The following is a 15031-nucleotide window of genomic DNA, read 5'->3' as shown; positions in this document are numbered from 1 at the left end:
ATGGTCCATGTCTCAGCTGCATACGTAAATATAGGAAAAATAAGTGCGCGGACCAGACGCACTTTTGTCTTGATTGAGATATTCCTGTCTTTCCACGTCCTATGTAGCTGTGACATTGCGCTTTTGGCCAATCCGATTCGCCTTCGAACTTCAGTTTCACAAGAACCAGTGGCACTAATATTGGAACCCAGGTAAATAAAGTTCTCCACGATTTCGAGATTTAGCGAGCCAGTGAGCTTTTTTTTTTTTTTTATTAACGATAGGCCAGCGTTTGACGACAATCATGCCCGTTAGAAAGCAATGATGAGGTCTAGGTTGGAGCACGCTTGCCTAGAAAAAGCCTATTCACTCTAGCCTTGAAGGTACTTAAATTATACGTGGCAGGAAACACAGTTACCGGGAGGGCGTTCCACATCTTAGCGGCACGTATCAGAAACGTGGATAAAAAACGTTTCGTGCGTGTTGATTGGATATCAACCACATAAGGATGCCACCGCTCTCGGTGTCTCGCTGTTCTGTGGTAGAACGGGGAAGGGGGAACAAGATTGTGAAGTTCCTGAGCACACTCACCGAAGTATATCCGGCGGGTTGGTGTAGAAAACGTCACATGTGTTTTTAATGTTCTCTGATTTTAAATTTGTTTAAAATATAATTTAAAGGTAATCTAAACTTAGAAATGTTATATTAACATATCTTCCACATACCAGCAAGCAATCCAAATAAAAAATCCTTAAGAACTTCACATTTTATTGTAATCAACACTAATCGGAATTTACAACAAGAAAATGGAGAATTTGGCATCCATTGAACACTCTATTTCTGCATTAACTGAGCACTTTAATGCACGAATGGCTGAGTTTCAGCGCGTCATTCAGACATCCATCCCAGCAACCAGTCCAAATTCCAATGTTGCAGCACAGTTTGGTGCATTTAGAGTATTTGTCTTGACATCACTTGAAAGCCTTCAATTACAAGTCCAGGTGCTCTCTAAGCAGTGTGATAATATGGAGACACGAACCAGGAGGAAAATGCTGCTGCTGCATGGTGTACCTGAAGTGCAAAAGGAGAGTTTGCTCGCAACAGTTGCGGAGGCATTGTCCAGCAATCTTAGAATGCCAGAACTGACCGAAGCCAAACTCAGTTATTGCAAGCGTTTGGGCCAATTAAAGGATGGCAAGGCTCGTGTTGTATTGATCAAGTTTTGTGACTTGTCTATCCGTAATCAAGTTTGGTTTTCAAAAAAACAGCTTAAAGGCACTGGGGTCACTTTATCCGAGTTTTTGACGAAGGAGCGACATGACGCCTTTCAGGCAGCGAGGCAAAAGTTTGGAGTTTCTCGATGCTGGACGCGGGATGGGTCCATAATTGTTCTTGGCGCTGATGGTAAGCGCCATCGAGTTTTTTCAGTTGCAGAGGTGAAATTGATTGGATTAAAGTCCGGTTGAGGTGTGCAACCACGTCTGCCGCGTCGGATCAAGCTAGTGCTATAGCGAGTGCAAGTGTTGTGCCAGTGCATTCTTATGCTGCAGTTCCCTCGTCTAAAACAGTCAAGCCTCAGGTCGAAAAGCCTAGGCGAGCTGTTAGAAGGTAATGCCTGCCTTTTATGAGATTTCCAGAGTCTTCAATTGGTTTCAAACATTGTATTGTTCACTATTGTTTCCCTTTGCAGAAAGTCTGCTTTGCTGATTTTGCACTGGTGTAGGTACTTAAATAATTATAGTCTCGTTTAGTTAAAACTTGACATAACCTCTTTTTCGACTATTGTACCCTCAATAAATTTTATTTCAATTTTCATTTTGTATTCACAAGTCACAACAATGTTCAATGTCAATCTTGTCTTTTTGTCAATTTCCAGCCACAGACAAGGACGAGCTAAACGTTTTGATTTTGCAATCCAGTTTGCGTTTAAAGCAAAGAGTATACAAACATTACCGCAGAGCATTAAGTTGTGGTTTGTTCGATCGCGTACCATTACTAACCGCTCATATTAATTTAAATATTGATTGTGTAGCTATTAGTTTTTTTTTTATTTTTAAGATTTTGGTTTTTCTTTTTTGATTTCCTTGTTTAGTTTAATTTTTTTATTTTTTTTTGATTTACAAATAATTTCTTGTTCTTTTTCTCTTTTATTTTATTCTATTTTTTTTTTTTTTTTAATTTGTTTTTGTTTATTTTTTTTCTTTTCCTTTTTTTCGCTTGTAAACTTCATTTATTTTTCGTATATATATATATATTTATTGTAAAATTGTATTTTATTTTATACATACATATTCTTTTTTTTATTATATTTATTATTATATTAAGCATAATTATTATAAGTATGACTTCTTCTTACAATAACTCAGATAGTGAGGGTGTTTATTGTACAGGCTCCTCTTTATCCAGCGACAGCTTCCATAGCACAGATGTACCACTTGGCTCTGTTTTAGACAATACGTTCACACCATTCCCTAAAAATTTTAATGTAGTTCATATCAATGCGCAGAGCATTCCCTCGCACTATTCAGATTTTTTATCTACGTTTGATAACAAAGCAATTCATGCAATCTTGGTGTCGGAGTCGTTTTTGAAACCTTGCCTTCCATCAACTTCCTATTCTTTGCCTGGCTACCATCTCATTAGAAATGATCGAACAGGCAAGGGAGGGGGTGGTGTCGCCATTTACCTACGTTGTCACATTCCTTTTCGTATTTTAAATAAGTCCCCATCTTTATACTCTGAATCATCTGAACACATACTATTTGAGGTTCAAAGTGGTCAAAAAAAACTTCTACTTGGGGTTTATTATAGTCCTTCGCTTCATATTGATTATTTTGATACTTTAGAGACTATACTTGAAGAGTATTTAACAACAGTGGACCACTCTATCATTATGGGTGACTTTAATACGTGCCTTATTAAAAATGACTATCGTTCAAAACGTCTATTGTCTATTATTAACAGCTCTAATCTTGAAATATTACCTACGCATGCTACTCATTTTTTCCCCAACTGTTTTCCTTCCCAATTAGATCTCATGATTGTTTCTTCTCCAAATCTTGTAGACGCACATGGACAACTGCCGGCGGAGGCTTTTTCTTATCATGATTTGGTCTATGTTTCCTTTAGAATTCGTCCTCCTAAGGCAAAACCGACTATTGTTATGCGTCGTAGTTTTCGTAATTTTAATAATGATAAATTTATGGAAGATCTTAATAATATTGACTGGGATATTGTTTTTGACACGCCTTCTGTAGATGATAAGCTTAATATATTTAATTCACTTTTGACCCAACTTTTTGATATACACGCTCCGCTCCGGCCAATCAAAATTAAGCATCTTCCTGCACCATGGCTCACTAATGACATCAAGCTGCTTATGTCCAAACGCAATAAAGCAAAAAGTAAATATAAGTTAAATCCGACAGATGCCAACCTGACAAAATATAAAAAGCTACGGAATCGGTGTAGCAGAATTTGTCGAGATGCTCAGCGTGAATATATTCACTCATCAGTGGATCAAAAAAATGCCGACAAAGCTTGGAAATTTCTGGCTTCACTGGGAATCGGTCGTCAGCGTCAGCAAGATTCGCAAAGCATTGACTTGGAGAGCCTTAACAAACACTTTATAGCCAAATGTTCATTCAATGCGCTAATTAAACAAGGCACGCTTAATTATCTTTACTCATTGCCTACACACGAAAGACCTGAATCCAGTTCAAATTCAAATACAAATTCAAAATTCATTTATTTCAAGTAGGCCTAATATAAGCACTTTTGAAACGTCAAGTATGCATGTTTGTGTGACTCTACCACCGGTTCGGAAAGCAGATTCTACCGAGAAGAGCCGGCAAGAAACTCAGTAGTTGCTCTTTTCCAACATCAACATTTACAACCATTTTGCTATCTTGCGGGAGATGAGAGCGAGGCTGGCTGCTTCCATTCTACCTTGTCATTGAGGAATTCATCAAATGTATAGTAACCTCGCTGTACTAGATGCGTTTTTACACATTTTTTAAATGTATGCATTGGTAGGTCAAGAATTTCCTTAGGAATCATGTTGTAAAAGCGTATACTCAACCCCACAAAGGAGTTCTGCACCTTTCGCAGACGATATGCAGATATCACTAATTTATGACCGTTTCTGGTAAGTCGATTGTTAATTTCAGCTTTTGATTTATAAAGAGTAATATTTTGCCTCACAAAGACTATATTATTATAAATGTATTGCGAAGCTACTGTAAGAATACCTATTTCTTTAAATTTTTCACGAAGCGATTCGCGTGATCCAAGTTTATATATTGATCGTACGGCTCTTCTCTGTAGTATAAATATACTTTCAATATCTGCAGCTTTTCCCCACAGCAAGATCCCATAGGACATAATACTGTGAAAGTATGCGAAATAAACAAGCCTAGCTGTTTCAACATCGGTAAGCTGTCTAATTTTCCTGATTGCATATGCAGCTGAGCTGAGTTTACTCGCTAGGCTTTCTATATGGGTACCCCACTGTAGTTTACAATCTAAGGTCACTCCTAGAAAAACAGTGGAGTTTTCTATTTTAAGTGTTTCTCCATTTATTATGATGTTTTTATCAATTTTTTTTACGTTAGGCAAAACAAATTCCAAACACTTGGTTTTTTTTGCATTTAAAAGTAAGTTATTAACAGTAAACCAGTCTGACACATGTGACAAAGCACGGTTTACGTCGTCAAAATTATCTTTGTTTCTATCAGTCTTAAAAATGAGAGATGTATCATCTGCGAACAGTACAATCTCACAAGTGCCCCTGACATGGTGTGGCAGAATATTTATATACACCAGAAACAATAAGGGACCCAAAATTGAGCCTTGTGGGACACCCATTAAGGCAGATGATCCCTTAGACTTTATGTCTTTTACGCATACCCTTTGAACTCTATCACTTAGATAAGAGGCAATTAAATTGAGTGCAACGTTTTTGATACCATAGTGGCTTAGTTTTAATAACAACGTTTTGTGTTCAACGCAATCGAATGCTTTGGACAGATCACAGAAAACACCAATGGCATTCTGCGAACGTTCCCAGGCATCGTAAATATGCTTTATGAGTCTTGCGCCTGCATCCGTTGTACTACGACCTTTAGTGAAGCCGTACTGCTCCGGATGAAGTAAGTTATTTACATTAAAATGATTTAAAAGTTGATAAAGTATAATTTTTTCAAAGACCTTACTAAGAGTTGGCAAGATTGAAATAGGCCTGTAATTGTTAAGGTCATTTTTATGACCGGATTTAAAAAGTGGTATTAATTTACTACATTTCATTAGGTTCGGAAAAATACCCATATCAACACATTCATTAAAAATTACGGCTAGATAAGGGGCAATAACGTCAATAATGTTAGAAATGACCATCACCGACATACCCCACAGATCACCGGTTTTTTTCAACTTTAATAACCTGAAATTCTTTACAATATCTATTGCAGATATATGTTTAAAATTAAATAAAACATTGCACTCTTTAACATTATCTATCAATATACGCTGAGCTGCTATTGGTGAAGAGCTTAGAGAATCTGTTAACAAAATGGGAACATTCTGAAAGAAGTTTTCGAAAGTATTAGCAACCTCCCTGTCAGACGTCACTTTGTTCAGTGATACAACCGTCGATGAAGTTAAGAAGCATATTTTTGCTATTAAATCTGATGCGACTGGGGTTGATCGGATAAGTAGGAGAATGATAATTGCAGCGCTTGACGGTGTTTTGCCAGTATTGTCTCACATACTGAACTCATCATCACTTACTTCAGCTGCATTTCCCACCGTGTGGTGTAAAGCATATGTAGTTCCTATTCCTAAAGTTCGTAACCCTGTAAATCCTTCAAACTTTCGGCCTATCTCCATTCTTCCGTTTCTGTCTAAAGTTCTCGAACGTATTGTCCATCAGCAACTTAGCCTCTATCTTACCAGATATGATATTTTAAGCCCCCTCCAGTCCGGTTTTCGTCGTGGTCATAGCACAACAACAGCCTTGATCAAGGTCTGCGATGATATTCGTTTCGCTGTCGACAATAAACTCCTGACCGTGTTAGTTCTCTTAGATTTCAGTAATGCGTTTAACAACGTAGACTTTGATCTACTTTTGGCTGTTCTAAAGACAGTCAGCATTTCACCTCACGTTGTCAACTGGTTCCGGTCTTACTCATGTAATCGTCAGCAATGTATTCGTTCGGACAGTAAACTATCTTCCTTTCTTCCACTTCTTTCCGGAGTACCTCAGGGTGGTGTTCTCTCTCCGCTTCTATTTTCAATTTTTATAAACTCAGTGTCATCTGTTTTATCTTCGTCCTATCATTTTTACGCTGATGATTTGCAGTTTTATGCATCGGCGGCTTTTGATAATCTTGCCGTTGCCATTGATAATATTAATACTGATTTAAATAAAATTGCGGCTTGGTGTCGGTCATTTGGTCTCCAAGTAAATCCAAGTAAATCTCAAGTAACTATAATAGGCAGCTCTTATTTCCTTTCCTCTCTATCATATAACAGGTTACCACCTGTTCTATTTGAAGGTACTGTTATACCTTGGAAAAGTGCAGTCAGAGACCTTGGGCTAATTTTGGACAATACAATGTCTTGGGTACCTCAAGTTTCTGAAATGAGTCGCAAAATTTTTGCCGCTGTTGGATACTTGAGACGGTGGAAGAAGTTTCTACCGTTAAAAACTAAAATTCTCTTAGCTAATTCTCTTCTATTACCTATTTTAGACTATGCTGATATTTGCTACTTGGATTTATCAGAGACCATGCTCGATAAACTGGAGAGGCTGCAGAACGTATGTATACGGTTTATCTTTGGTATACGTAAGTTTGATCATGTGTCCGAGTATCGTTCTCGGTTAAACTGGCTACCAATTCGATCACGTAGGAACTTGCACGCTCTTTGTCTTTTATATTCTATTTAATTTTATCCTCAGACGCCACCATATTTAAAAGAGCTATTCAACTTTCTTGGTAGCAATGTTCAGTGCTATTTGAGGGCTAAGGATGACAACAGGTTGCATGTTCCTGCCAGTCACTCGCATGCGTATGGAAATTCTTTTACAGTCAAGGTGGTTATACTCTGGAATGGATTGCCAAGAGACATAAGACAGTCTAAATCATTAAGCATCTTCAAAAGTCGTTTAAAAGAATATTATCTATCTACGGAGTCATAAACTAATATATTTGCTCTGTATGTATTTGTGTATATTTATATTTATTTATATGTATATATATATATATATGTTTATATGTGTATGTATTTATTTCTGTATTATTTGTATTTGTATTAGCTGTTTATGTATTATTGTTATATATAGTAGGTGTAGTTTATGTTATAAGTCAAAAGTCAAAGTCAAAGTCAAAAATATCTTTATTCAAGTAGGCCCACAGGTGGCACTTTTGATGCGTACATAAGAACCACACGGTAGTGAGATGATGGCGATAACCACATTCGTAAACTTAAAACTAAAGCTGCGAGGGTTCCAAACGCGTCCTGGTCTAAGAAGAAGCCCACAACAAACTTAGCCGGGTGTTTTTTTTTTTTTTGTTATCACCATCTCACAATGTCATTTTAAATTATTAGAAGAGCAACCTAGTTAGAGCAATAATTTACACCCAAGCTTTTTTATCGTTTACGTAGTCCTTTATACTATAATAGGACTTTTCTATAAGCTTACGTTTAATACAAACTTTGAACTTTTTAAGAGACATCTCCAAGATGACAATTGGTAGTTTATTGTAGAATTGTATGCAATTTCCTTTAAACGAATTATGAATTTTATGTAACCTAGTATATTGCACTGAAAGTTTATTCTTACTTCTAATGTTTAAATTATTGCAGTCACATTTTTTCTTAAATTTAGAAATGGTTTTATGAACGTACATTAAATTTTCAAATATGTACTGACTATACACTGTCATTATTTTAAAATCTTTAAATTTATCTCTCAATGACTCTCTCGGACCCATTTTGTAGATAGAACGAACAGCCCTCTTCTGCAGCACGAAAATAGTGCTAATATCAGCAGCATTACCCCAAAGTAAAATTCCATATGACATAATGCTATGAAAGTAACTAAAATATACCAGTCTCGCAGTTTCTACGTCGGTCATATGGCGTATCTTCTTTACCGCATAGGCAGCAGAACTAAGCCTGTTCGATAAATTATTTACATGAGGGCCCCATTGAAGTTTAGAATCTAACGTTATTCCTAGAAAAACTGTCGTATCCTCCAGTTTCAGTTCCTCATTATTAAGTAGTACAGTGGTTTTCACGTGTTTAACATTAGGTAAAGTGAATTTTATACACTTGGTTTTTTTCCGTTAAGAACCAAATTATTAGCTTCAAACCACTGTACCACTTTAGCGAGAGAGTTGTTTACGTCGTCAAAAGCTAGTTCACGTCGATTTATTTTAAAAGTCAGTGATGTATCATCGGCAAACAGAACTATCCCGTGTTTATCCTTGGCAAGGTAAGGAAGGTCATTAATGTAAATAAGGAACAGAAATGGTCCTAATATAGACCCCTGTGGGACACCTATTTTCATAACTGATCCATTAGACCGTTTTCCATTCACGTCGACTTTCTGAATTCTATCGCGTAGATAGTTACTCATTAAGTCTAGAGCTACACCCTGAATTCCATAGTGGTGTAGTTTCCTAACTAACGTTTCGTGTTGAACACAATCAAACGCCTTAGATAAGTCACAGAACACACCAAGTGCATCACGTGACTCCTCCCAGGCTTCAAATATGTTTTGTATTAGCTCAACACCTGCGTCGATTGTTGAGCGACCCCGTGTGAAACCAAATTGCTTAATATGAAGTAAATTATACTTATGAAAATGGTAAAGTAATTGATTTAAAATGAGTTTTTCAAAGATTTTACTGAAAGTGGGTAGTACGGATACTGGTCTAAAGTTAGTGGGGTCAGAAGTACTACCCGATTTAAACAATGGAACTATTTTACTAAGTTTCATTAAGTCAGGAAACACACCACAATCTATACAATTATTAAATATTAAGGCTAAATCGGGTGCAACAATATCAATTAATGATTTGACAACGTTTACGGAAATGCCCCACATATCATTTGTTTTTTTATTAATTAATAATTTAAAGGCTTTAATAACGTCAGAGCCACTAACATGCGTGAATTTAAAGAATGGTTACACTCAGGCACATTTTCCTTTAATAGAGAGAGAGCCATATCTGGTGAAGAGTTTAATGATTCTGTTGTGGAGACGGGAATGTTGGTAAAGAAGGTTTCAAAAGCAGTAGCCACCTCGAAATCTGTTGTTAAGGCTTTATTATCTACATTAAGTTTAAAGTTAATATTTCGTGGTGTTACTCTTCCCGTCTCCTCATTAATTATGTTCCAAGTAGTTTTGATTGCATTGCTGCTATTTTTAATTTTATTTTTGATGTATCGCGTCTTTTGTAAGTGGCAAGCGCGTTTAAAATTCTTGGAAAACAATTTAACATAATCCCCAAACTTATCACCAGTGTTAAATTGACGTTCAGCATACAATTCGTACAGCTTTTGCCTATTTTTATGAAGTTCAACTGTCGCCCACTCACTAAAATTTAATGTATCAGTAATCACAACCGACTTACTAGTAAATATAGAATGAAATAGTCTATTAAAGGTATTGAAAAAGGAGCTGTACATTGCATTTGGAGTCGCCCCTGAGGGTAGGAATGGGAGGTCATTTACTAGGCTAATTCTTATTTTCTCTATGCGGTTGGATGTTACAGGAACAAATGTTATTTTACGTTTAGAAACATTTTTCTTCACATTTTCAAATTGAATAATTTGACCACAATGATCAGAGTCTAATTTACTAATAATATTTTTGCTTATAGGAATTATATTTGTAAAGATGTTATCCAAACAGGTGGCGCTAGTAGCAGTTATTCTTGTGGGCTCCATGAACATATTTGATAGATTGTAAGTTTTAAATAAATTCAATAACTTGATACTTAAAGAGTTATTTTCTAAAATGTTTACATTAAAATCTCCGCATATTATTAACTTTTTATTACACTTTGATATTTTAAATAACACTTCATCCATTACCTTTTCAAAAAGTTCAAAGTTTGACAAGGGTGGCCTATAAACAGTAACAATTATAAATTGCTCTAGTTCAACCGAGGCTAGCTCTATTGTCCGTTCAACAGAAAGGCTAACAATATCGTTTCTGTTTTTAAATTTTAAAATTTTTATTTAATAAAATTAAAGAGCCTCCATGAATCGCTGTAACCCTGGTGAAGGAACTACCAACCTGGTGGTTACCAAAATTAAACAAATATTCATGGGTTTTCAACCAGTGCTCAGTTATACATAAAATGCTAATGTTAAAATCATTTAAAAATAATTCAATCTCTAAGTCTTTTCCTCTAATACATTGAATATTTTGGTGAACCAAGTTGATATAATTAGAATTAGATTTTTTATTATATTTTTGGTTTAATAGTACATTGTGCGACCCCTTACTATAATTTTTTTCATATATGCCTGAGGGAGACTCAGTTGTCTGCTTTTCTAAGCAAGAGAAAACCTCTGTTGTCTCCTTAACTAGTTTAAACTAAAATGACTTGGAATAATTTCCAAGGTTTTCATGTCAAAACTATTACACTGCTCAATAAAAGCAGCTGGTTTAGCCAAGTTCTTGGCTGTTATGGTAAAAAAATATGATAGCGAAACAGCTATCTGTTGTTTAAAATAGTGTGATAGGTAATATCTATCTCGGTACAAATTATAAGTAGGATTAGCACATTTGCTAAAGTCTATAACATGAAATTTCTTATTATATGTACATAAATTTTACAAAGTCATATTTAAATTATACCTAATAGTATTTTCTTGGTGTGGCAAGTTATGAAAATAAGGAAATGTGTATAATACAATACTATTTACATTTAATGTATTTAAAGAATCAATAAGTTTAATCAGCTCAGGTTTGTTAACATTCCCTCTATTTCCCATTATGATAATTAAATTAGTTTTACAGTCAAATATATTCCTATTTCTACAAATTGCAGCTACAATAGCTTTTAAATTTGAGTTGGGTAAACAGTAGTTCAAAACTGTGTGTCCATTCAACTGAGAGTTAAGATATAAGCCCATGTTACATCCAATTTCATCGCTGTACATAATTGTTTTTATTGAACTGCTACTATGAGCATTTGCTTCAATAAAGGAATTATTATTAATATTTATGTTTTGTGATTTTGAGTTACTTAACCTGACACACACCTTTCTCACATTAGAGGGTGATGACACTGATGACACAAACTGGGGATGACTGCCTATACTATCAAAACTATGGGTAGATAGTGAAGTTAATTTACCACTGGGTTGTTCTGTCTTATGCCATTTATCTGAAGTCTGTGTGTACTCAGATATCATTTGCCTTTGATACATGTCAAACTTTACTGCCAGTGTACGTAAAGAAGTCTGTAATCTGGCTATTTGTGCTTCTAGGATTTGTGTGTCAGATTCATAACTTAATCTATTACTTTCTAACTGTGAACTATACATTTTAATTTCATTCAATAATTCTAAACGTTCTTTCTTTGGTTTCAGAGATTTAACAGAATTTTTATGTACTTTTAACAGTTTCTGTGTTTTTTTAATATATCGGTTAACTTTGATATACTTTTTTAGTTTCCTACTGCTGCAGGGATTGACTACTGTATCTAATTTGACTATCAATAAATTAGAGAAGTTGGTATTAGCAGTAGACATTTCAGCAGCAGCAGTAACCAACTGCGGGGCCCTATCAACTAATTCTTCATATAGGCTTTGAGTGTGTATTGCTGTTGTGTTATGGGCAGCATCTTCCAGTTTGGTGATCTGGTGGTGGGCATCACTTAGCTCCCGCTGCAGGGTAGTAATCTGGCTCAGAGCCTCCTCATACTCAGCACGGCACTCATCAAACCAAACTCAACAAACATCACTTTATTAGGTTGTTCGGAAAGTCATTTCGTTTTTTCCCGCCAGAGGACTTAATTACGTTTTTTCGAAACTAACTTCACACTTAAGTCCCATAACCATTATATGTCTTGAGAGCTGATATTGCAAGGCTTGTGTGTGAAAAAGTTCTATTAATTCTACCCAGTAGTTTTTGGTTGGTGCCCTTTTAAATATGGAGAGCAATAAGCAGCATTTTCGTCATATTTTACTTTTTAACTTCAGAAAAGGTAAAAATGCTGTCCAAGCGAGAAAAAAAAAAAGGATGTGTATGGAGAAGGCGTGTTAACAGTACGCCAGTGCCAGAACTGGTTTGCAAAATTTCGATCCGGCAATTTTGATGTCGAAGATGCACCACGGTCTGGAAGGCCGGTCGAAGCTGACAAAGATGCGATAAAGGCATTAGTTGATGCAAATCGGCGAATCACCACACGAGAGATCGGTGAGAGGTTAAATTTGTCGAATTCAACTGTTTATGGCCATTTGAAAGGCATGGATTATTCATTATACGAAAACTGTCTTTCATGTTCCCCAAAAAAAACGAAATGACTTTCCGAACAACCTAATACTAATAACTGAAGTCTATCGCGCTCTTCTACAATGTCTACATACTTTATGTGCAAATCCGATAGTTCTAATTTTAGTCTATTATTATTCCCAAGGACGTCTAATAATTCTTTTTCGTTTTCGTCTCTTTCATTATTCAATTGGGTGCATAGCTCCTTGCTTGCCTTTAATTCTTTCAGGGCCAATTGTAATTTGGATTGCTCCTGGCGCGCTAAGGCTCTGCGGGTCATCATTTTGTAATTAATTAATTAATTAATGAAACAAGGAGTAATCACCCAAAGAATGCGAAATGACAGGTAGGTTTCGGTATTGCAGTGTATTGTTATAACAATTGCAGCGTTACACTTGGGTAACGGGCAATTGCATATACACGTATGTGTTTTTTATGCGCTAAATAGTTCTGTCAAAGCCAAAACAGCTACTAGCACTCTTTAAAAACACCAAAACAGAAGTTTAAAATTCAAGTTTTACTAACCTAACTGTAACTTTGTTTACATCGACGAAAACTTTTCTTACGCACTTTTAACACTTAAACTATTAATATATACTACTATTTATTATATAAATTAGGCGATTAAATTGGATTTGGGCACTAAAAACACACAAAATAAATTAAAATAACAAAATAAAGTACAGAGATCTTTGAAAAGCTGTTATAGGCGGTGTTGTTATATATTTTTAAAATTGCACTATCCCGTTTCCATACTCCTGTTCTTCTTTCATTAAGGGTTGTCTGGAGGAGATCGCTTAAAGCGATAAGACCGCCTTTGCGCATTGTTATTCTTCTTATATTTATGTTTGTTACTTACAATTTGAATACGTCGCCCGGCGCGTAGGCGACGATCGCGGTGGGAACTTCGCTGCGCCGGCGCGGGCTGCCGGCCGCGCGACCTAGTTTATTTTCGCATACTACGGCTTTCGCCTGGGTATGCTTGTGAATTAAATTTTGTGTGTAAATAATTATATATTTATGTTATGTGGATGAGTTGGTGTGAATGTGTACGTAGTGTGATGTATGTAATACGAATACTTATAATAACTATGATATATAATATTATAGTGTATTGTGGTGTGTGAATGAATAAATAAAATAAACTGGTATATATGTGTTGCCTCAATTTTTGCTGTGTAATGTGCTCTTGTTATATTTAAATATTATACTTCTGATTTTAAAGTCTTGGTGCGTGTTAATTCAATCAAACCTTACGCACCCCCCAAACTGGTGACCCTCGTTAAGAACACTAACGTTAAATATGAGTAGCAGCAGTGAGGACACGGCCCGCTCGCAGGTCAACACGCGAGTCCGCCAGAAGACCCGAAAAGCGGAACGAGTGAGTGCCGTTGGTGAAGAGCTGGTGTCGCCTATATCCGTGAAGCATATTAAGGCCCCTCCTTTTTGGGCAGAAAAACCAAATATTTGGTTTCGACAAGTCGAGGGACAATTCAAAATGTACGGCATCACCGACGAGGAAACCAAATTCTACCAGGTGCTATCTTCGTTGGAGAGACAGTACGCAGCAGAGGTAGAAGATATTATTACTGGCCCGCCCGACTATACACGGCTTAAAACGGAACTAATAAAAAGGTTATCCGCGTCCAAGGAAAATAAAATAAAACAGCTCCTGACGCACGAACAGATTGGCAGCCGCAAACCGTCGCAATTCTTACGACATCTGCAACACCTGGCAGGATCGGATAAACCGGCAGATTTTTTAAAGACTATTTGGACCAGCCGGTTGCCCGCAGATATGCAGTCTATAGTCGCGTCCCAACAAACTTTAACGTTGAATGCCCTTGCTGACCTCGCCGACCGTATTTACGACATTGCCACCCCACCGGACCAGGTAGCCGCTGTGACGTCATCATCAGCAATAGACGTGCTAGCCCAGCAAGTTGCGGAACTCACTAAGCAGGTTAGTGTGCTTGTTGCGCGTGATAACCAAAGGTCGAGGTCGAAAGAACGCGGTAGAACTCGTGGGAGTAAACACAACCGATCGCGATCAAGAAGATCGACTCCCAACAACCGCCGGTTTCCAAGCTGTTGGTACCACCACAAGTTCGGGTCGAGTGCGGCCAAATGTGTGCAGCCCTGTAATTTTAACCCGACGTCGGGAAACGGCCGGAGCAATCAGTGATGGCGGCCAACGATTGCAGTAACCCCACTGGTCGCCTATTCATCACGGACCGCGACATTAAAGTGAAATTTCTTGTGGACACCGGTAGTGATATTTGTGTATTTCCTGTTAGTGCAATTCGTGAACGTCGATGTAAAACGTCTTTTACGCTCTGTGCCGCTAATGGCTCGGATATCAACACTTACGGCTACATTCAGCTGACATTAAATATAGGTTTACGCCGTAAATTTCGCTGCTGTGCTGATATTGGACGCTGTCCAATATCAGCACAGTAGCGAGTATTGTATCGTCCGATTTAATTGTAACGAGTGTGAAGGTTTCGACTGGCGGCAGCAGCAGGTACCACGACA

At 36.9% G+C, this 15031-nt stretch overlaps 1 protein-coding gene and 1 pseudogene across 1 annotated transcript; both read left to right on the top strand.

Moving 5' to 3' along the window:
* The first annotated feature begins 785 nt into the window (after positions 1-785).
* On the top strand, positions 786-1591 carry LOC120636860 (annotated as a pseudogene).
* A 12208-nt stretch (positions 1592-13799) lies between these two features.
* LOC120636852 lies at positions 13800-14681 on the top strand. The gene has a single exon (XM_039908414.1). The coding sequence runs from the start codon at positions 13800-13802 to the stop codon at positions 14679-14681; it is 882 nt and encodes a 293-aa protein (XP_039764348.1).
* Positions 14682-15031: the final 350 nt, after the last annotated feature.

The sequence above is a fragment of the Pararge aegeria genome (assembly GCF_905163445.1).
Source record: "Pararge aegeria chromosome W unlocalized genomic scaffold, ilParAegt1.1 SUPER_W_unloc_5, whole genome shotgun sequence".
Classification (NCBI taxonomy): Eukaryota; Metazoa; Arthropoda; class Insecta; order Lepidoptera; family Nymphalidae; genus Pararge; species Pararge aegeria.
The sequence above is the reverse complement of the archived record's forward strand: the minus strand, read 5'-3'. Positions and strand labels throughout refer to the sequence as shown.

Excerpts from the sequence above, each read along its gene's own strand:
- LOC120636852 (XM_039908414.1), top strand. The coding sequence starts at position 13,800 with ATGAGTAGCAGCAGTGAGGACACGGCCCGCTCGCAGGTCAACACGCGA.